Source organism: Pithys albifrons, chromosome 2 (genome assembly GCF_047495875.1).
Source record: "Pithys albifrons albifrons isolate INPA30051 chromosome 2, PitAlb_v1, whole genome shotgun sequence".
NCBI classification, from domain to species: domain Eukaryota; kingdom Metazoa; phylum Chordata; class Aves; order Passeriformes; family Thamnophilidae; genus Pithys; species Pithys albifrons.
This window is the reverse complement of record NC_092459.1, coordinates 120,111,832-120,135,051: the sequence shown is the minus strand read 5'-3', so window position 1 is coordinate 120,135,051 and position 23,220 is coordinate 120,111,832. Positions and strand designations below refer to the sequence as shown.

General features: G+C 47.5%; 1 protein-coding gene across 1 annotated transcript in view; it reads right to left on the bottom strand.

Annotated features, from left to right (window-relative positions):
• The window catches only part of INTS9 (integrator complex subunit 9), an 80,134-nt gene that overhangs the window by 46,999 nt on the left and 9,915 nt on the right, over positions 1-23,220 (bottom strand). Inside the window, exons 3-8 of the mRNA XM_071547632.1 lie at positions 21,358-21,418; positions 18,584-18,646; positions 13,628-13,767; positions 11,058-11,144; positions 5,513-5,633; positions 2,411-2,545 (exon numbers count right to left, since the gene is read on the bottom strand). Of these exons, the coding sequence (XP_071403733.1) occupies positions 2,411-2,545; positions 5,513-5,633; positions 11,058-11,144; positions 13,628-13,767; positions 18,584-18,646; positions 21,358-21,418 (607 nt within the window). The remainder of the gene's footprint in view (positions 1-2,410; positions 2,546-5,512; positions 5,634-11,057; positions 11,145-13,627; positions 13,768-18,583; positions 18,647-21,357; positions 21,419-23,220) is intronic.

The following is a 23,220-nucleotide window of genomic DNA, read 5'->3' as shown; positions in this document are numbered from 1 at the left end:
GGTGTGTTATTAAAGCAGAGTGAAAATGCAAACCCATTTCTCTCCATGAGCAAACACAGAGTAGATTTCTCTGCAGTCTCACCAACCAGGAAAGGTTTCTACCAGAAGAGATTGATGAAGAGATTTCCTCTACTGAACCTCCAAGACCACTGCGAGTTCATTCCCCTGCTCACAGTTCCCAGAGCCATTCTGGGAGCTGAGAAGGACCTTGCTCTGCTAAACAAGCAGGGGAATTTCACATCAGCTCTGACAGAAGTTTACATTGGCAGGATCAGACCTGACACGTGAGATTCATCCCAATCTCTGCCTCTCCGTAGCGAGTCCGTGAAAATGAGATGCCAATAGTGCAATAAAAAATAACATGGAATCTGCCTGTGATAATGTACAGAATGATTATGCCACATTAGATCCACATAATTCCAGATGCCACTGCAGTGAGAGGGCCTGCATTGATTTTTGTGGGTTAATGTAAAGAATATGTTCTAAAAGGCTTTTAGTGACACGTCTGAACCTGTGCTGTCAACTCCTGTTCTCCACTCCAGTGGCAGTTCCTGCCTCGGGAGAGGGGGAGGCGACATTCCAATGGGAACCACCTGCCAGAGGACAGAAAAGGGAACAGTGAAAGGTGCCAGGCCTCACTCCCAACTCCCTGGCAAAGTGCTCAGGTTTTGCTGCTATTCAAAAACCTCTGGGTGTGTTTCAGGGATATCCCTTTTAATCTAAAATGCAGTGACTGTTTTCACTAAAAAAATGGGAATTTCAGGATGAACTGATTGCTCAGCGGGATTCTGTGGAGAAACAGGTCGGACAAACAGCTGTGATTTGCTGACACAGCTCTGCCTCTGTGCCACTCAAGGTATTGTTATCATTACATCTTGTCTGTCGAGCATCACAGAGAGGAAGAGCTCACAAACCCCACCAGTTATTACAGAATCACCACGTTGTAGCAGCCTGTGCTGGTTTCACAGGGATTAACCCCAGGAGAAAAACCACCCAATGCCTTCAAAAAGCATCTGGAAGCAAATACAAGACAGGGATGATTTCTGGCAATGTCTGTGGTGTGGTAAACAGGAAGGGAAGTGCAAACTGAGTGTGATTTTCACTGCCTGGTAAAAGTTATTCCTTCCAATTATGTGTTAGTGTAGAATTATGCAAAGTGCAGGGACTGGATGCTAAAAATGAGGCTCTGGAAAGCACGTGGGACAAGCAGCACTGTCAGCAGGGACTAAAGCAGCTTCCATCCCTTGCTGGCAAAGGGAGCAGGTTCCTCAGGTTTGAGGGAGGCTCCCAGCACCTTCTCCTGCTCTTCTGAAGCTCCAGTTGCCCTGCCTGATGCTCCCACTTCAGGTTGCAGTGGGGGCAGATCACAGCTCAGCAACTCCACGTGGAGCTGATTCCCTCAGAAAGTGGGATTTCACCAGGAGTTTCCAGAGAAATGTTCACCTCTGGAAAAGGATGAAGCGTGGCCAGTCTGAGCTGACAAACTGAGTCACCATTTCGTGTCAATGAAGGGAAAACATTCTCAGTTACCAAATTACTCCTTACACAAGTTTCTTCTCACAGAAACACTCCATTCCTACACTGTCCAGTGTTACTGATGAGAGCACAGCCCAGCATGGAATGAGGCTGATGAGAAAGAGGGATTTAGAGGCTCCTGATGCATTTTGTGCAGCTGAGGATGGCCAGACTATTAAGGATCCTTTATCTCCTGCAGCTCCTGAGAACAGGCTTTTAAGTGAAGGATGCTCAGAAGCAAAGCTCTCCAGCAGAAACCCACCTTGGGGGAAATTACTGACTGATCATGAACCTGACACATTGTCTAAATTATTTTTAAATACCTCCTGCTCATAATGCTTTTAACTATTTTGACAACTTCTGAGCACACAGCACAGCAAACTTCAAGCCATTCTTTGCACTAAGAATTTATGGATCTAGAGAGAATTAATTTACTGGAAATTACATCTACAGCACTATAAAGACTTTGCCCTTAGCAGAGCAGGGTGGAAAAGTTGGCAGGCAGTTAGCTATCATTTCTCCCAAGGAAGGATGTTTCAGAAGTGATATAGAAGCAGTCTGAGAACTGTCTGTGAAGGCTCTTCAGTGAAATATGGATTTAAAAAAAAATTCACTAATGCTCTTTTGTTTAACTCTGTGGAAAATTTCCTGTTTGAAGAGAATTTCAGTTATCAGTTAACATCAAATCATCAATAACACAACTTTAGTTATGTTTCCCTTGTAACTATTGATAGCTGTCATTTATCAGAGTGTGTCTTATCAATGCTCACCAAGTCCAGCCACTGATAACAGAGTTACCTCAGTATGGCTTCGATCCCAAACCTGATCCCAGCTGGAATAATCCCCTGTTTTGTTTCTGAGCAAAGAGAAGACTGCCAGAAGTCAGAGGCTGTACCTGAGGGTGTGTTGTCAGCAGGGAAGATCCTGAGACATAGGAAACCTTCTCATAGTGTGACTGGATGATCCAGTTGGAACTGCCCAGAGCGTAGCCCGAGCTCAGAGGGGTGACCTGCACAGCTCCAAACAGCTCCTGGAACACACAGCAAGAGACAGTGACTTGAGGGAGCCCCAAGAGAAATCAGAACAGGTCATTTCAGCATCAGTGATAGGAATTTTAAAAGCACCTCTGCCACTCAAGGCCTCTAGGAAGGCTTTATGGTATTCTGGCTTTATGTATGATGGTTTATTTATTTATTAACAGGACATGAGCTCTGAGAAAAACCTTTCCTGAAGCAGAGCCTTGGTAAAGTCTCTTCCATGTGAATTCTGTGACATCTGAGTTCACACTGAATGATACCCCAAAAAGAAGGAATCACTCAGGTCTTGGTTCTCTGCCTGCCTTGGCTGTAATAACAAAGTCTGTAGGAGCTTTAAATCCTTGAAAACTCTATTCTCCTTTAATCCAATTAAATTAATACCAGCCAGAAGGAGAGAAGGAAGGACAAGCACTTCTCCACTGATATAAAACTCTGTCTGGGTTGCAAATTTTACTGGGGAAAACAAACTTAACCTCAAACTCACTGGCTTTCTAACTTTATGTCTTTTTAAATGCTGTCTACTGGTGATTTAGAAACAACACCCTGCAAGCTCAGTCCACATTTTACCTTCAGCATAAGCAACGTGACAGTTGTCTCCTTCCCAGGTGTCATTAGGAATCTGCACACAGGAATGTGTTACACTTGTTTGGAGAGCAGAAAATAACCCCTCCCTAATGTGATCTATTTTCTGGTTACTGAATAATAGAACAAGCACCTGATTCCTGCAATACTAATGGTTTTTCTACTATCTCAAAGCAGATTTGGATGCCTTGCAGAACAAGGCAGGGCTTCCATCCCTCAGAGTGTGTAAAACAGGGCTCTAAAGTCTGGTTATTTTAAAAGTTAGCTTTGGGAGGAAATAAAACATGAGGTTTTTTCCCAGTAACTATAAAAGAATGATTGGCTCAGATGCACAGAGCTAAAATCAGGCAAAATGCATCCACACTGTGAGGGTGGTTGGAAATGAAAAGTAGCAACCTGTGGATGCTGAGGAGTCACAACTTTCTTTAACCCAGTTTTTTTCATAGAATCATAGAATGGACTGGGTTGGAAAAGACCTTTGAGATCATCCAGTCCAACCCTTGGTCCAACTCCAGTCCCTTTACCAGATCATGGCACTCAGTGCCACAGCCAAGCTCAGGTTAAAAACCTCCAGGGATGGGGAATTATTATTTCTGAAGGTCACTGAGCAACAAAACCAGGTCCCATGGCCCACCCAAGAGCCCAAGTGCTGCCTGCAAAGCACAGGGATCTGCAGGCTGTGGAATTGCTGGTTCAGTTCATCCTGGAAGCTACACTGGATTCTAGTCAAGGCATTACAGACAATCACTGTTATCTGGGGGCTCTGGGAAAGGAGTTGCTGAAGTTCACGTCGGACCATTAGGTTTTGTTTACAGTCCCTAATTCACAGTAAGAAAGAAAGTGGAGCTGAAGCACTCAAAAGATTCCCAGAAGTGAGATATGGTAACTCAGGAGGGGATGTGGCTTTCCAGACAGACAGGATGCATCCATTCCCTCATCCTCCCAGCTCTCAGCGGGCCGCCCATCCACTCCAAACCTGAAGGTACAACTGCCTGAAAATTGGGCTCCCCAAGGAAGAGGAGAAACAAATGGATATTCCTCCCTGATTTCAGCAAACAGGAACCCTTCCTGGGAGGGAGAGGGAGGGACATTCTGTGTAACCCTGTCTTGCTTTCCTAGGCTAAGGTAAGATCTTACACGGGATCTAGAGGAGAAAGACAAAAGGAAGGGCATTTCCAGGGAAAAGCTGGGAAATGAGTTGTTGGAGTTGACCTGAGGGCAGCTTTGGAGGTACTCACAATCTTCTGGGAATGGCCCATGAGCTGGGTATTGCTCAGGGCAGCTTTGGAGGTACTCACAATTTTCTGGGAATGGCCCACGAGCTGGGTATTGCTCAGGGCAGTTTTAGAGGTACTCATAATTTTCTGGGAGTAGCCCACGAGCTGGATCTTGCTGAGGGCAGCTTTGGAGGTACTCACAGTTTTCTGGGAGTAGCCCACGAGCTGGATTGTGCTCAGGGCAGTTTTAGAGGTACTCACAATTTTCTGGGAATGGCCCATGAGCTGGATCATGCTGAGGGCAGCTTTGGAGGTACTCACAATTTTCTGGGAATGGCCCATGAGCTGGGTATTGCTCAGGGCATCTTTGGAGGTACTCACAATTTTCTGGGAATGGCCCATGAGCTGGGTATTGCTCAGGGCAGCTTTGGAGGTACTCACAATTTTCTGGGAGTAGCCCACGAGCTGGGTATTGCTCAGGGCAGTTTTAGAGGTACTCATAATTTTCTGGGAGTAGCCCACGAGCTGGGTATTGCTCAGGCCAGTTTTAGAGGTACTCATAATTTTCTGGGAGTAGCCCACGAGCTGGATCTTGCTGAGGGCAGCTTTGGAGGTACTCACAGTTTTCTGGGAGTAGCCCACGAGCTGGATTGTGCTCAGGGCAGTTTTAGAGGTACTCACAGTTTTCTGGGAATGGCCCATGAGCTGGATCTTGCTGAGAGCAGCTTTGGAGGTACTCACAGTTTTCTGGGAGTAGCCCACGAGCTGGATTGTGCTTAGGGCAGTTTTAGAGGTACTCACAATTTTCTGGGAGTAGCCCATGAGCTGGCTATTGCTCAGGGCATCTTTGGAGGTACTCACAATTTTCTGGGAATGGCCCATGAGCTGGGTATTGCTCAGGGCACCTTTGGAGGTACTCACAATTTTCTGGGAATGGCCCACGAGCTGGGTATTGCTCAGGGCAGCTTTAGAGGTACTCACAGTTTTCTGTGAGTAGCCCACGAGCTGGGTATTGCTCAGGGCAGCTTTAGAGGTACTCACAGTTTTCTGGGAGTAGCCCACAAGCTGGGTATTGCTCAGGGCAGCTTTGGAGGTACTCACAATTTTCGGGGAGTAGCCCACGAGCTGGATATTACTGAGGGCAGCTTTGGAGGTACTTACAATTTTCTGGGAGTAGCCCACGAGCTGGATCTTGCTGAGGGCAGCGTTCACCTCCGGCATGGTGTAGCACTTCCTCCACATGGACACCTCCACCGCGTCCTTCAGCGGCGCCGGCAGCAGCCTGCAAACACCAGCAGCACATGCACAATATCCTGGGGCACCTCTCACACCCCTGAGTGTCCTCCAGAACTTGGATGTCACTCCTGTTGTGTTCAGGATGTCTGGGGCTTCAAAGCCAGGGGCTCCTGCTGAGGAGCAGCCCGTTCCTACCACCCCAAGGATTGCTCTCCTCCAGCTCTTTGCTGTTGCTCTAAAGCAGGAGCTGTGACTGGGGTGTTATCACAACTCTTGGGGTATTTTCATCCCTGATGAAAGATGCTGCCTGATCGCAACACAAAACACACCCCCAGGACTGACAGAGACGACTGGGATCTGGGATCACTGTCTGTGTTTGCATGTCCCAAGAATCTGAAAACACCTGAATAATCTAAAATACCAATAATGTGACACAATCTGGAGATTGAAATACAGGTACCAGAGCATGAGCAGGGATGGCACTGCTGTGGTTTTTGTCCCTGGGCTCTTCCAAGAGCACATGTCCCTGCCCTGGCAAGGAGATTGAGCTGACACTGCAGAGCTCTCTGCAATCCCCTACACGGAAGTGTTTAAGACGTTCCACACCAAAGGAAAATCCATCCATTCTGCTCCTCCCAGACATTGCAAGTTGGCTGGATGGTGTTGTCAAGGGAAGAAGTGAACTATAATGTCACAGGCTCTAAGAGGGATGGCTGACTCCTGGGAGATAAATCTTCCTTAGGAACATGGACTGAGGCAGGAAGCAGCACAGCTGCCAAATGCATAAGAAGAATAGGACTCTTTTTTTTTGTATATTAAACCAATGCTAAATCAAAGGCCAATTCAAACCAATTTCCAAAGATTTATGGAAATTGGTCAAGCTTCTTTGATCAATTTGTTTAAAGGAATTTAATTTATAGTTATATCCACTAGGTCAGTGAACTCCTCCATAATTTAAGATACTGAAGAAAGGATTAAGGGCAGCTCTTGCCAAGCCCACTGCACAGGTCTGGAGTGATAACTGTAATTCCAGCACGGGCTGGCTGAGAGCACATTGTGCTTCAGGAAACAAACAAAGCCTTCAAGGTCTTTTTTGGGAAGTCAAGCAACAAAAGGCCAAACAATGTGGATAGTTGTCCACCACTGCTCTGAAGCAAATTGCCTGTAAAAGCCTTTAACCCACTGTAAGAGGCATTTAGTGCTGGATGCTTTCAGGAGCTCCTCTTCTGGGAAGAGGAGAATATTTCTCCAGGTAATGGAGAAAGTGGGGAATTGCCCTTGGTGACTGAAGGAAGTTTCTATTAGCCCTGACTCTGTGGCTACACTGTGAAATATTCCAATCCCTGGCAGAGACCAATGGCACCAGTCTCCAGTGGCACAGAGACAACGAGGTGCTGGTCCCTCAGTGTGCCCCTGCTGGCTGTCACCCTGTCACACTCACTTCCAAAATCCGTACAGGGAGGTACTACAGGATATTCCACAGTCTGGAAATAAATCTACTTTGGCAACACCCTGTTCTGGATAAGCAACAACCAGGTGTGTGTGTGGGCAGATGTTGGGACAGCCGCAAACATGGAGGTACCATCAAGGACACAAAATTTAGGCTTAAGAAACTCAGAGGTCTGGTTTTTTAACTGGGCATCCCTGCTGGTCAATGAATATGACATAATGTGACACTATTGAGGGGCTGGAGCGGGGCCAGAGAAGAGCAACGAGGCTGGAGAAGGGACTGGAGCACAAGTGCTGTGGGGAGAGGCTGAGGGAGCTGGGGGTGTTCAGCCTGGAGAAGAGGAGGCTCAGAGGTGACCTCAGCACTGTCTGGAACTGCCTGAAGGGAAGTTGTGGCCAGGTGGGGGTTGGTCTCTTCTCCCAGGCACTCACCAATAGGACAAGGGGGCACGATGGGCTCAAGCTCTGCCAGGGGAAATTGAAGTTGGAGAGCAGAAAAAAATCCTTTGCAGAGAGAGTGCTCAGGGATTGGAATGGGCTGCCCAGAGAGGGGGTGGATTCCCCATCCCTGGAGGTTTTTCAGCTGAGCTTGGCCGTGCCACTGAGTGCCATGATCTGGTAAAGGGACTGGAGTTGGACCAAGGGTTGGACTTGCTGATCTTGGAGGGTTTTTCCAACCCAATCCATTCTATGATTCCATGATAAAATCAAAGAATTGTTTGAAGGGAGAGGAGGATGCAGCACCAAACTGGGCCAGACCTTGTCCTCCACTCAGCCTGTTACAGACACTTCACAAGATACAAGAAACACCAAACAAGAAGACAACAAAGTGCCTGCCATAAGGCAAACTTCCTCTTTACCCCCTGAACCCACCCACAGGGACAGATATCCTGGCTGGCATCTACAGAGCTTCCATGAGACTGCTCATCTCCAATAAAACCCACTGGCAATAAAACTGGCTAAGCCATTAGTTCAGACTGGATCTGATAATGGAAAAATGTAAACCACTCTAATGAACTTATTATATTTTATACAGTGTTTGCATTTAAAATGCTCCAATGCTCTGTCTAATGGAGATGATAATACTTTGTGTTTCATACTAACTGTTCAGAGTGGAACTAGCTGAACTGTAAAGCAGTAATGGGGATTGATCAGCCTGAAAAATTAAAGTTACACTGAGAACTAATAAGTATTCTGTTCTAGCAACAGCCAAGGATTAAAACCCCCCCAGTTCCTCCCGGATCACATTTCCCCAACTAACGGATGTCAGCCCAGCCCTGCCTGTGCCATCAGCCAGGTGCTGATCTGAGCAGCAGTGCAGGTTTGCTCACATGCTCTGATAATCAGTTCCATTCACTCCTGTGTGACTCTCCTCACCAGGAGGTTCAAAACACTTTGCAAACACTAATTAAGTCCCTGTATGCCCTCCAGGGTGGGTGGGAGCTCCGCTGAACAGGAGCACAGGGAGGGGAAGGGGGATACAAACGGAATTCAGGTTGGTCCCCTTGTTCTGGCTCACAGACAACACTGGGTCGTGGCCTCACGGCAGAGCTTCTGACACACCAGTTTATGTTACTAAACAGCTGTTTAGTACCACCCTGGTACCCCTCTAGAACAGCTACACAGTGGTACTCAGGAAGAACTATCAGTTTTCATAGAATCATAGAATGGATTGGGTTGGAAAAGCCCTCTGAGATCATCAAGTCCAACCCTTGGTCCAACTCCAGTCCCTTTACCAGATCATGGCACTCAGTGCCACGGCCAAGCTCAGCTGAAAAACCTCCAGGGATGGGGAATCCACCCCCTCTCTGGGCAGCCCATTCCAATCCCTGAGCACTCTCTCTGGAAAGGATTTTTTTCTCATCTCCAACTTCAATTTCCCCTGGCAGAGCTTGAGCCCATCGTGCCCCCTTGTCCTATTGCTGAGTGCCTGGGAGAAGAGACCAACCCCCAGCTGGCCAGAACTTCCCTTCAGGCAGTTCCAGACAGTGCTGAGGTCACCTCTGAGCCTCCTCTTCTCCAGGCTAAACACCCCCAGCTCCCTCAGCCTCTCCCCACAGCACTTGTGCTCCAGTCCCTTCTCCAGCCTCGTTGCTCTCCCTGGAGCTTTCCCTTCTCCACCTGAACACCCTCAGCTCTCCCAGCCCATCGTCCCTCTCCAGCATTCCAGGAGCCCCTTTGGGCACTGGAAGGGGCTCTCAGGTCTCCCTGGAGCTTTCCCTTCTCCAGCTGAACCCTCTCAGGTCTTCACAGAATCACAGAATGGATTGGGTTGGAAAAGCCTTTTGAGATCATCAAGTCCAACCCTTGGTCCAACTCCAGTCCCTTTACCAGATCATGGCACTCAGTGCCACGGCCAAGCTCAGCTGAAAAACCTCCAGGGATGGGGAATCCACCCTCTCTCTGGGCAGCCCATTCCAATCCCTGAGCACTCTCTCTGCAAAGGATTTTTTTCTGCTCTCCAACTTCAGTTTCCCCTGGCAGAGCTTGAGCCCATCGTGCCCCCTTGTCCTATTGCTGAGTGCCTGTTTGTGACACACAAGATTATGTCACTAATTAGCTCTTTAGTACCACTCTGGTACCCCTTTAGAACAGCTCCATGGTGGTACCCAGGAGGAACTGCCAGTTTTGGGGGTATTTCCCCAGCAGCAGGAGGGAAGAAAGTGTATTTTAAACACCACTTCAACAGACTGCAGCCTTCTCTGGCAGCTGGATCAGAGCAAAGATTCCCTGTCTGTGTTGCCTCTGGAACAGTCAGCAGTATGCAAAGTGCCAGGCAGCACTTTCCCTAAAATATGGCCACCAGGAAAGTGACATTCCATGAGCTCCAAGATATATGACCCTCCTTTAAGCCCTGCATACAAAACACAGGCCGTGCTGTGCCTGGAATTGCAGCTCCAGCTCTCCCTCCTCACACTCTGGGAGCTGTAGGAGGGGGTCTGGTCAGGACAGCAAACTCCAACATTTAGAAAAAGCAACATCCTGGAAAGCCTGATGAACTTGATTGCCTTTAGTTTTGCTTTACATCTGAGTTTTACCTGTTTTCTCAGAAGAGTGAGAGCTCCAGTGCAAAGGCTGCTCCTGAGCTCAGCAGGGGAACACAATAACCAGATAAAAACTTGGCAATTTGGGGTTTTAACTTCTTTGCTTGGTGGTATTTCATATATTTATGAAAATATCAAGACTACTTTTGTAATGTGTGAAATAATTCAGTTTTAGCAATCTCCTAAGTCAAGCCACCTTAAGAATTAGTGGAAGAACATGGGAGATCAATTAAAAATGCACAAAGCAGCCTTTAAAAATAACTTTCTAATCAACCAACACTATCTTTAAAATGTGCTAAAAACGAAACTGTCTCCTCCAAGGAACATGTTGTGCACCTAAAATTGTTTTTATTTCCAAGGAAAGCATTATCTGCAATTAGTAAACTGTGTGGATAATTTTTAGATTCCACAGGCTCTCAGAATGTTGGATGCAGAAGCCCTCAGCTTTATCTTGTTGTATGGCCAGAATAATGGACATGCTGTTTCCAAACAACGTTTTTATTCAGATTTTAATTTGGTTTTAAGCTTTGGAAAGCCAAAAATCTCAGTTCTGCTGTTCAGGTGTAAAAGAAGATGGGATGAAAGGTAACACTGCTCTGTTCCCTCCAACAACTCTGTCTTGACTTGCTGAGTATTTCAGCAAACATGAATGCCAAATATGATTTTAAATTTAAATTATCACAATACAATATAATTAAGTTTAAATAGCCTGCTGATTTCCACAACTTTTTATGATGTTAATACAAAAATGTGCTGGGTTTATCTACCATCATGGAGCTAAAACTACAACAAGCCTGTGGGGTTGGAGGACCAAGAATGTGGAAATGATTAAAGAAAGAACCGACCCAAGGAGTCGCAGCTGTGAACCTTTTTCCCTGGAAATCTCAAACGGTGGGAGCTGCCCCATCAGGACAGAGAATCCTGAACTCTGGTTGGTGTCTGGGGACAGCCACGTGTCCCGGTGACTTGTTCCTTACCTCTGTACCTCCTTGTTCTTCCACATGGAGGCAGACTGAGCCTTTGGCACGCGTTCAATGGAATTCACCAGTTCTTCCATGAGGAGCCTGAGAAGACAATCATGACTCAAACGGGAGAGAGTTTTGCCCCAGTCTTTCCAAAATCCCACACAAACTGTAGCACAATCAGGCAGTTTTCAGAGGGGCTCTTCCCACAGAGGCATCGCAGCAATTCCCAACACCATCCCTGTTTCTCCACCAATTCCACCTGCTCAGGACAGCACAGGACCCGGCCCACTGGGCTGTGGGTATTTGGAAAGTGCCAGAAAATTTCTTCATTACTGACATAACACGTCATATGGAATGAAGCAAAATATACAATAAAACTCTTTAGCTGGTGCCTGTTTATCACTTAGAGAATCACAGAATGGATTGGGTTGGAAAAGACCCCCGAGATCATCAAGTCCAACCCTTGGTCCAACTCCAGTCCCTTTACCAGATCATGGCACTCAGTGCCACAGCCAAGCTCAGCTGAAAAACCTCCAGGGATGGGGAATCCACCCCCTCTCTGGGCAGCCCATTCCAATCCCTGAGCACTCTCTCTGCAAAGGATTTTTTTCTCATCTCCAACTTCAATTTCCCCTGGCAGAGCTTGAGCCCATCGTGCCCCCTTGTCCTATTGCTGAGTGCCTGGGAGAAGAGACCAACCCCCACCTGGCCAGAACTTCCCTTCAGGCAGTTCCAGGCAGTGCTGAGGTCACCTCTGAGCCTCCTCTTCTCCAGGCTGAACACCCCCAGCTCCCTCAGCCTCTCCCCACAGCACTTGTGCTCCAGTCCCTTCTCCAGCCTCGTTGCTCTCCCTGGAGCTTTCCCTTCTCCAGCTGAACACCCTCAGCTCTCCCAGCCCATCGTCCCTCTCCAGCATTCCAGGAGCCCCTTTGGGCACTGGAAGGGGCTCTCAGGTCTCCCTGGAGCTTTCCCTTCTCCAGCTGAACCCTCTCAGGTCTTCATAGAATCCTAGAATGGATTGGGTTGGAAAAGCCTTTTGAGATCATCAAGTCCAACCCTTGGTCCAACTCCAGTCCCTTTACCAGATCATGGCACTCAGTGCCACGGCCAAGCTCAGCTGAGAAACCTCCAGGGATGGGGAATCCACCCCCTCTCTGGGCAGCCCATTCCAATGTCTGAGCACTGTCTCTGCAAAGAATGTTTTTCTGATATTTTCTGATAGCCAAGCACATTGTCAGAGTGACCTCTCCTCATCTACCAGGGCATGTTTGAGACAGAAAAATGTGTCAGGCATTAGAAATTCTCACTGCAGATTTCACTGCCCAAACCCAAACAGCATTTGTAATTCCTTTTGCATGTGGGAAGTCACAGGTTTACCTGCAGAATGGCATCTGGAATTACTTGGGATGGGCAGACCACAGCAGTGCAGTTTCCCACAAGACTATCCTTGTTATCTTCAGCTCTGGACCAACAAAGCCCTGAGGTCTATCTACTAGTTCATATTCATGCAACTCTTTTCACCTACAAGTGCCTTCAGTTTCTGTTTGTTTTCACACAATGGGGGAATTACTCTGGCATGGAAAGTTTGCACAGGATCATTAACAAAGAATCCTGCCCTAAAGTTCTTATGGAGTTGCCCACATACCATGGCCTAATCCTGGTTTTAATTGCTGGACATGGCAGTCCCTCTGCCTGAGGGAGGCACAGAGCACAGGGCCAGTCAGGCCTCATCAAGGGACAAACCTGCAGCGTTTGGTGTTGACCTGTTCAGTCAGCAAGGCAATTTTGTGAGAACAGACTGCCAAATTTGATGGCTGTCATGGTTTGACTGCATTGTCAGATCTTAGATTTTCTATTTTTGTCTCCAACTTCTGCTGTTTTCCTCAGCACTTCTCTCTGGACTTCAGAGCTTATGTATCTCCACTGTCATTGGAGGTGAATGACAGGGAATTTCAGCTTCAATTCCCTTCCATGGACTGGAATAAAGTGTGGTTTTATGGAATAATAAAATCTCAGAATGGTTTAGGTGGGAAGGACCTTAAATCTCATCCCATTCCACCTCCTGCCATGGGCAGGGACACCTTCACTATCCCAGGTTGCTCCAACCTGGCCTGGGATATTTGCAGGGACAGGGCAGCCACAGCTTGTCTGGGCAACAAGTCCAGTTTCCTTACTGAAAAGACTCTATTTGTTTAAGGGGAGCAGAGAGGAGCAGGAGAAATCCCTGATCCGTAGGGTTTGGAGTTTGGTCCATGGGGTTTGGAGTTTGATCCATGGAGTTTGGAGTTGGCTACGTGGCCATTGCTGCTGGAGGTGTCTCAGCCCCCTCAAGATCTCCTGTCCCACACCAGCTGCCTGCACCCAACCCACAGCATCTGCTGTAAATGCTGGGCACACACAGATCCAGAGGTTGGGAAACATTGAGTTAACACATTTGCAGCACTAAGGACTTGGCTGGTGTTCAGCTCCTGCCTAAGAGGCTCTTTGGAACATTAGACACCACTCCTCTTCCCATACTGTCCTTTACACCTTCTCCTGAGCAGTGATGGGAGAGGAGCAGAGAATATTAAGGGGCTTTTTACCTGCCAATCTGCACAGTGGGCTCGGTGGCATAGACTGTGCCAGTGAACCCTGTGTACTCTGTGATGTAGGGCAGTGCCATCATGCAGTGGTAGTTGGAGATCAAGATCACATCCACCGTGGAGAGGTCCAGCAGTTCAGTCTGAAACAGAGCAGAGAGAGAAGCAACATGTAACCCTTTTCATGCAGTTTAAGCAATGGCAGAAAAACTTCTTATTCTGCTGTGAGGTCCAGCAGTTCAGTCTGAAACAGAGCAGAGAGAGAAGCAACATGTAACCCTTTCATGCAGTTTAAGCAATGACAGAAAAACTTCTTATTCTGTTGTGGGTTTTTTTTAATTTATAGTGCAGGAATATAACCAGTTTATTAAAAAAAAAAGTCTGTCTCATGCCATGTTTCAGCTATGGCAAAGATTAATATTTCCTTTAAATTAACAGGATTTATTTAAAAAGCCCCCTATAAGGAAACCATGTCCTGGTTTGTCTGTGTTCCAGGCAAGGAAATGGCTGCTGATACCAGATCCAGGGTGACTACACTCTTATCAAAGGACTGATGTGAGCACTTCCCTGGGGAGGCACAGACCCCAGAACTTCTGCAGCCCTGATTTAGCAGGGTGGCAGCACATCACACTGTACCCCAGGAGAGAGAGAGAGAGGTGAATGAAGTCTGTATTTATTTGTATGCTTAAAATAATTCCCCTATTTTCCCCCAGCAAACGCTTGGCATCTTTATCATTCACATTTCCTCCAGCAGGAGATGAGGCTCATTCACAGGATACAACACACAGGCGGGTGGGTCCAATTTGTTTTGATGTGACAGTTTAGACAAGAGTTCTGAGAGCCAAAGAAGATTTCACACGTTGTTAAAAGAATTTTAATTAGAAATATTTACTGGTAATGCTATAACACAAACGGTGTCAAGTCAGGAATTTACAAGATGTATGACCTCTAACTCAGTTATTATAGAGCAGCTAATGGAATTCAACACTCATCAAGCACATATTATCTGATTACAAGGCTTGGTCCAGCAATTTGAATAAAAAAGGCAAGAAAGTAGGTCACTCTGCTTTTCAGAGGGCTGACACACTGCTCTGGTGACAAGCTGCTTAACTCCTGGCTAAGCACTCCGGGGTTCAGTCCCTGATCACAGCTGAGGTTGGAGCAATCCATGATGGGGAAACACCATCCTCAGATCTCTGACAGGGCACCTTTTACCTCACTGAGCCTCCAGGCAGAGTCACACTCACTGTGTGGTATCAAAGGACCTGATGATGCCTCCTCCTGCCCCGGCTTGGTTCCTTCATGGATTGGTTTTCAACTCACCCAGATTGTACCAAACCAAATTCTGGAGTGGTTTGGGCAGGAAGGGATTTAAAGATTGTCTCATCCCATCCCCTGCCATGGGCAGGGACATCTCCCACTATCCCAGGTGGCTTCAAGCACTGTCCAGCCTGGCCTTGGACACTCCCAGGGCTGGGCCATCCATCCTTTCTCTGGGAATTCCAGCCCAGCCCCTCCCCACCCTCCCAGCCACCAATTCCTTCCCAATATCCCCTTTCCCAGTCCTGCTCTCTGGCACTGGGAAGCCATTCCCTGTGTCCTGTCCCTCCAGCCCTTGGCCCCAGTCCCTCTCCAGCTCTCCTGGAGTCCCTTCAGGCTCTAGAAGCAGCTCTCAGGTCTCCCTGGATCCTTCTCCTCTCCAGGTCTCCTCATGGATCCGGTGTGGGAAAGGACTTTAAATATCTCATCCCACTCCCTGCCATGGGCAGGGACACCTCCCACTGTCCCAGGTTGCTCCAACCTGGCCTCGGACACTCCCAGGGATCCTGGGACAGCCACAGCTTCTCTGGGAATTCCAGCCCAGCCCCTCCCCACCCTCCCAGCCACCAATTCCTTCCCAATATCCCACCCAAATCTCCCCTTTCCCAGTGGGAAGCCATTCCCTGTGTCCTGTCCCTCCAGCCCTTGGCCCCAGTCCCTCTCCAGCTCTCCTGGAGCCCCTCCAGGCTCTGCAAGGGCCTCCAAGGTCTCCCTGGATCCTTCTCCTCTCCAGGTGACCCCCCAGCTCTCCCAGCCTGGCTCCAGAGCAGAGGGATCCAGCCCTGAGCTGATTCCCAGCCCAGACAGGCCATCAGGAAGACACACCACCACTTTCCAACCCTGAGCATCCCAGAAGCATTTCCTAATAGGATGAAAAGGGTGTCAAAACCAAAACAAAGCCAAACCTTCCCTGGGACTTGTGGTGATCTCACTGAAGTGCCTTTGAACCAAAGAGGTTTCAAAGTGTTTCTTGAAATGAGAAGTGAGGGAGCAGAAGTTGCCAAGCACAGAGAGGGCTGCACCCTGCCCTCTGACACATGTGAGTGTTCTCTGCTGCCCAGACAGCCTTTAGCACCTTGTGGCTGCTGGATCAGACCCAAATCTTGCCCTGCTCTGGCAATGGTGTTGCTGGAAGTGATACCTCATTCTCCCACTAACTGCTTCTGCAGACAGAGCTCTTCAAAAGAAGTGGTGTGGAAGGAGACAAAGGAAAAGATAAAGCCTCTTTCACTCAAGCTCCTTCTCATCCTGTGCTGCCAAACACCAGCAACATTTCCACCCTGCTGACGCTTTCAGCTGGCCACGACACCTGAGCCTCCTCCAGACAGGTGGGCTCAAGGGGTGAGCAGGTACCACCATCTCTTCCCAGTGCTCAGAGACTTGGCATCTGTTGGGAACTTTGGAAAACATTTGAGAGGCTGTTTTTGAAGTCCCTGCCATGGTGACATGTGCAGCTGTTTGCTGTAAAATGGACTGCTGGGTGAAAGGAACCAGTGACTCCCTGTTAGTCATATCTGGAGTTACACATGTGGGTGTTTGTGAGACAACAAAGTAGCCACAAGGCTTGGCTGAAGCACCTTAAACCCCTGCAGATCATCATCATGGCCTCAATTCCAAAGGGAATCCAGTACATCAACTCCATTCTTCCCAAGATCTGAGCTATAATGACACTTTCCACACATCCAGATGCTTCCTGCATTTCTTCCGTAGCACAGTGACCAGAAAGTTCACAAGAACACTGAATTATTAGGAGTTTGGGTTGGGATTTTTTGGTGTGATTGGATTATAAGCATCCCAGTTGGGTTGGAATGGCTATAATCTGTTGGAATCACTTGGCAAAACCAGCACCAGAGCTGCCAACTTGCTTGGAAGAATCAAAATGACAAGAGTCAGGAGCTGCCAGAGGTGAGTTTCCAGGGATCCACAGACAGAGACACTACTGCCAGAACAACAACCTTCCAGGAATGTTTTTTACTTTCTGACAACAAGGTCAGGCAGAAAGGAAAAAAAAATTGCTGCCCAAAAGCAATTGTCTGTCTTTGAAAGACAGAAAAAACATCCCAACTTGAAATGAAAGAACTGATGTTATCACAGTCTGAAAACACTGAGGAAAGAGGATTCTATTCCCAGACTATTCCCCATCATTCACCCCCATCTCTCTCTCCTCAGCTTTTTACTTCTTTAGCTCAGCTTTTTAGTCCTTTAGCTCAGCTTTTTAGTCCTACACAGCATTAACCTGATCAGTCAGGTAACCACAGGTAATTTAAACACCTTCATAGTCTTGCTTTCTATTTTTATTTTTTTTAAATCCAGGAATTCTTGTAAAACTCAGTGTGAGCAGCAGCCACTTGCAGCCATGTCAGAGGAAATGAAAGCACAATTTTCCCCTCACAGAGGCAGTGATGGACAGCAAAGGAGGCACAGAACTTCTCAACCTCAATGAGCTGCTGGCAGATGAGCAGCCCAGCAGGATCCAAACCTGGATAAGACACAGCCCTCTCCCCAGGGAGCTCCAGTGGGCAGGGCCTGCATCCATGGTTAGAGCCAAACAGGTTCCCCTGCCTTCATTCCCTGCCCTTATCTGGATCAGAACATGCATCCTGTCATATTCCAGCCCAGCTCTGTCGGATTGTCTTTGGAAGGCCCATAAAAAGGGAAAGTTAAGCCTTAATCTTGTGTGAGATATTCACAGAATCATAGAATGGATTGGGTTGGAAAAGACCTCCGAGATCAGCAAGTCCAACCCTTGGTCCAACTCCAGTCCCTTTACCAGATCATGGCACTCAGTGCCATGGCCAAGCTCAGCTGAAAAACCTCCAGGGATGGAGAATCCACCCCCTCTCTGGGCAGCCCATTCCAATCCCTGAGCACTCTCTCTGCAAAGGATTTTTTTCTGCTCTCCAACTTCAATTTCCCCTGGCAGAGCTTGAGCCCATCGTGCCCCCTTGTCCTATTGCTGAGTGCCTGGGAGAAGAGACCAACCCCCAGCTGGCCAGAACTTCCCTTCAGGCAGTTCCAGACAGTGCTGAGGTCACCTCTGAGCCTCCTCTTCTCCAGGCTAAACACCCCCAGCTCCCTCAGCCTCTCCCCACAGCACTTGTGCTCCACTCCCTTCTCCAGCCTCGTTGCTCTTCTCTGGACCTTTCCCTTCTCCAGTTGAACCCTCTCAGGTCTTCACAGAATCACAGAATGGATTGGGTTGGAAAAGCCCTCCCAGATCATCAAGTCCAACCCTTGGTCCAACTCCAGTCCCTTTACCAGATCATGGCACTCAGTGCCACGGCCAAGCTCAGCTGAAAAACCTCCAGGGATGGGGAATCCACCCCCTCTCTGGGCAGCCCATTCCAATCCCTGAGCACTCTCTCTGCAAAGGATTTTTGTCTGATTTCCAACTTCAATTTCCCCTGGCAGAGCTTGATCTGCCCAAGGAGACCTTCCACATCCCCCAAACCAGTGCTGAAAAGGGCTGTTTCCATCCTATTCCCAGTGTCAGAGATATGTGAGGCACCTTAACAACACAGAGGCTTTAGCAGAATTATTTACTGAGCAGTGATTAATTAGCAATAATCTGATAATAACAATAATCAAGCAAGTTTCTCCCACGTGACTGAACAGAGATTTGCAGTAAACCAAACTCACCTCTGGCAAGCAGAACTCGGGCACTGAGTCCACAAACACGTGGCCAGAGCACTCCTTGAGCTCCTGTGAAAAAACAGATCAACAGAGGGCACAAAATTACAACACAACGTTACTCCAAGGCAGCACATTTTGCACTTTCCAAATATTTTCTTTATCACAGGTAATTTGCAGCCCATTACTACATTATGTGTATCCCCCTTTCCAGACACAATTTGGTGTAGGGAGATCTGCTGAAATTGCTTTCATGCCAGATGAGGCTGTTTGGTATCTGAAGGGATCAGATCCTCACTGGGAGGGGCAGAGAGAGCCCTTTGGTAGGGCAGGAAAGAGCCCTGGTAATCACCGGTGGGTGGTTTGGAAGGCAAGTTTGGAATTTAATTTTGGGTCCAAACAACATCCAACTTTTTCTGTCTTATTAAGACCAGAATGCAGTTTTTAGCCCCTTTCTCAGAGCATTTGATGGAACATCTTTTGGGGATCTAAGCTCCACGTGGTGTTTCTGTCTGATTTATCTCCACCAGAGCTCAAGCTCTTTACTTTCTTCCTGTTTTTTCAAGGCTGACATAAAAAATCCTTGTCAGAGGCAAAGCCACATTCACAGAACCACAGAATCATTGAATGGATTGGGTTGGAAAAGACCTCTGAGATCATCAAGTCCAACCCTTGATCCAATCCCACTGTGATCACCAGCCCAGGGCACTCAGTGATCACCTGGGCTGGTGATCACAGTGGGGTTGGATCAAGATGTGGTGGATTCTCAGTGCCACATCCATGGAATCCTAGAATGGATTGGGTTGGAAAAGACCTTCAAGATCATCAAGTCCAACCATTGATCCAACTCCAGTCCCTTTACCAGATCATGGCACTCAGTGCCACGGCCAAGCTCAGCTGAAAAACCTCCAGGGATGGGGAATCCACCCCCTCTCTGGGCAGCCCATTCCAATCCCTGAGCACTCTCTCTGCAAAGGAGTTTTTCTGCTCTCCAACTTCAATTTCCCCTGGAAGAGCTTGAGCCCATCGTGCCCCCTTGTCCTATTGCTGAGTGCCTGGGAGAAGAGACCAACCCCCACCTGGCCAGAACTTCCCTTCAGGTAGTTCCAGACAGTGCTGAGGTCACTTCAGGGTTATGTGTGGAACAAAACCATCCCCAGCCCCACTCCCACCACACCTCACAGGGTACCCACCACCCACCCTCCCTTCTCTCGTCCCACAGCGAGTGGTCTCAGCCAGTGTCAGACTGACAGAATTAAAGATTGAATCCAATTCTTCATAATTACAGTGCACCTGCCACCTCCCAAGGAATGAGCAATTACATCTGGTGGCAAAAGTCTCTCAACCTCATCTCCTGGGAGTTCAGAATGATTAAAAGGAGATGGCAGCACATTTCAATTCTGCTGCAGGACTGAAGTTTTATAACTGTCACCTGGAAAGGGCTGGAAGGGGAATGTCCACCCCACATGATAAAACACCCCCCTTTGACTCCTTTTTCCAGCATGGGTCAAAGAATTTACCATTCCAGGCAGTTACAGTGGTCAAGGTGAAGGGAAGAGGTGCTGCCTTTGAATTTTTAACACATGATTTCCATTGGCACCGGGTGAGTTGGGAGGTTTCTCCTCAGCACAATCTGCAGTGGCAGCACCTCAGAAATGTAAATAAATCCCATATAAACTGTACTGACAGTCTGTCCCTTCTTGGGGAGCTCTGACACCAAGGCTGGGGCTCAGGAGAAATGAATTCCAGGGAATTCAAACTGAGCAACTCCTTCCCTGTCCCTGAGCCTCTGCCAGAGAACAAATGCTCTGAATGGAGCTGTTACTATTTTACCAACAGAAATGCTGCCTGTACAGTTTCTTTTGTCTCCAATGAGAAGAAAAAGCAGGTCTTTAATCTGTGATCTTCAGCTCTCTTGCCTGGAAAAATCAGACCAATCCATTCTGTCCACCTCAAAGTCCCCTACAAACCCAACTATTATCCCTGCTCCCTTTAATGTTCACATAGTCAGAGAACAGTCTATTAAAACACTGTTTTCTCCACTGGCACCTATTGCTGCCCACATTTGAAATGTATATTTGACTAACATCTGACATGGTTTTGTGTTCATTGTTCCCCCGTGGCAGATCAAGCTGGATGCTGCAGTGCCAAGTTTTGGTTGAAGCCCCAGATAAATTCTGCCTACAAAACTGATGTGATGAAAAGAAGGGGGAAAAAAAGAGAAATTCTGCATCTCTGGTGTAGCTGGGGAAGTTCTGGGTCTTAGAATCAGGAGGCTGGAGATCAAATCCTCCCTGCTACGTCCATGTTGACTTCAGAGGCCAAAGATGTGCTTTTCCTCTCTAAGGGACCTCCCAGAGACAAACCATTCACTTTGTCAGAGTTCTCCTGCCTAAAAAAGGTACAGCACCAACCTCATTTATAGGCACGCTCTGAAGCCTCAGTGTCAGGAAACAGACTGGGGAATAAAAGGCACTGTAAGAAGGCAAAGCACTATTATTTATGGAGCTCCATGAAATACAAAAATATTCACACTGATGACTTCTGCATTTTAAGAGGATTTTTTACAATCTAGGCTACCTCTGAAGACTGAGAGCCTGGAGTTGCTATTAGCATTTTGTTTCAAAAACCTTCTGCTCCCACAAGGACATCCTGGCTGGTAAAGGCACACAGAGAAACCTTTGGGATGAGTCAGTGTGGAATATTGTTCCTGCAGCACAAGGATCCTGACCTGCCAGGGAGCTTTGGGCATGGCAAGAGAACTCCAACCATCAGTACAGTACCTTGTCTAGAAATGTGCTTCCATCTTTCAAAACCCAGCCAGGAAGTTTGGACAGCCTGGGGCTGTGGAAAGAAAGGAGAAAAATTATTGCAATATTAACTGGATGATGATCAGTGGCCAAGCAGAGACCTTCTATGTGGTGTCAAACAGGCAGAGAACACCATTTCTGTCTCAGGAAAGTAACAGTCTCAATAAAACAGGCAGACAGTTTCACTGTGGTTAAGTGTTCACCAAAATGACTTTTACAAATCATGATTATGACACTTATAAGTAAAAAAGAATCACAGGACGTGGCATGCAGGGAGTTTTTAGTCATTTATGGTGAGAATTTCAAAAAGGTTCAGGGCTGCTGAGTTGCCCTGTGGTGAAAGTGGATGAATAAACAAAGTTAGGGCAGCAACAAACTCCGGGCCTGAAACAACACAAAACTGCTCTGGGAAAAAGGAGAACAGACAAATATTCCCATCAGCAATGGCAGGGAAAGAATGATGCTCTGGATTAAGTAATTTATGGACACAGGTTGGGATTTTAGATGACATAAAACATGGTTTCATGTTTAGTTCTCACCCTGGAGACCCACACCAACAGCTGCACAGAGTATTTTCCTGTGTTGGAATGACAAAGGAGCAAGGAGGCTTTGCTGTGAAGTGCATGTTCAAAGCAACAGCAGAGCCCCTTTTTTAGTTGTTTCAAATGCTAAGAAAGAATTTTCAAGGTGGACATTGTAATTCTGAGTTCACAGCAGTGCTGGCTGCTGCACTTCTGGCTTCCTTAACTGAGAGACTTATTCACACCTCAGCAGAACACTTGGGTTTTGTGGGAGCCTCCAGCTTAGCTCTAAACCCACTGTGTGCCCAGACTCAAATGTGTCTGTGGAAATCCTAAAAAAAGTGAAGGAAACGAGAATTGAACCCACCTGGAAACAAGCCCTGCAACAACCTCAGATCTGGACACAGAACCTGCTTGCAGTGAAATCTGGAAGTGCTGTGCACTAAGCTCTACAAACATGCCCTACAAGGGCTTTGAAATTGAATATCTGGGAAACAGGAAGTGATTCGAGGGCTCAGAGGAATGTTGTGTTCAGACTAACATGGGTATAAAAGAACAAATTCTGGCATCCCAGAAAGCCCCAAGGAAATGGGAAATCCAAGATTCAAGGAGGGAAGATGGAAGGTAAGAGGTGAGAGCAGAAGGATATACCACAGAGAAGCTGTGCCAGACAAGTGTATCCCCTTTTGAGGATAAAGAGTAAGCCTGAAGAAATGTGATGATAGAAAAGATGAAGTGGTTGAATGTACAGCCCTCCAATATGTCCAAAAGCACAATTTAGGAGCAGTAATTTGGAGGCTGAGGGGGCTGAGTATAATTGCTGCAGTGAGACCAGAAGAGCTATGGAAAAGCAGGGAAAAAGCAGGAACAAACCACTTTGACAGATACAGGAGGAGGGGACAGAAACCTTGGCTGGAAGGGACATCTGGAGGTCTTGCAGTCCAGTGTCTCAGTTTCAGCACTAGATCAGGCCAGTCTGGCTTTGTCCAGCTCTGCCTTTCAAATCCCTGGATCCATCTGTGTTTCACCAGCACGAGGCAGAGAGGGATAATAAACTTTCCCTGAAACACTTGCCCTACTCCCCATAATTTATCCAAGTGTGAGTTTTGCTTTATTCATGGTGAAGGAGCAGAATTGACTTGTACTGAACTGGCATCCCCTGAGCAGGGGACGGTCCTGTCAGGGGAGGAAACACCAGCAGAGGGGTCTGGTGTGTGGCTGGAAGTGGAATAAGCAACCCAGGACAGACAGGACTCTTTGCCTTGAAGCCAAGAAGAAACACAGTTCCTGCTGCAGTTCTGACATTGTAACAGAG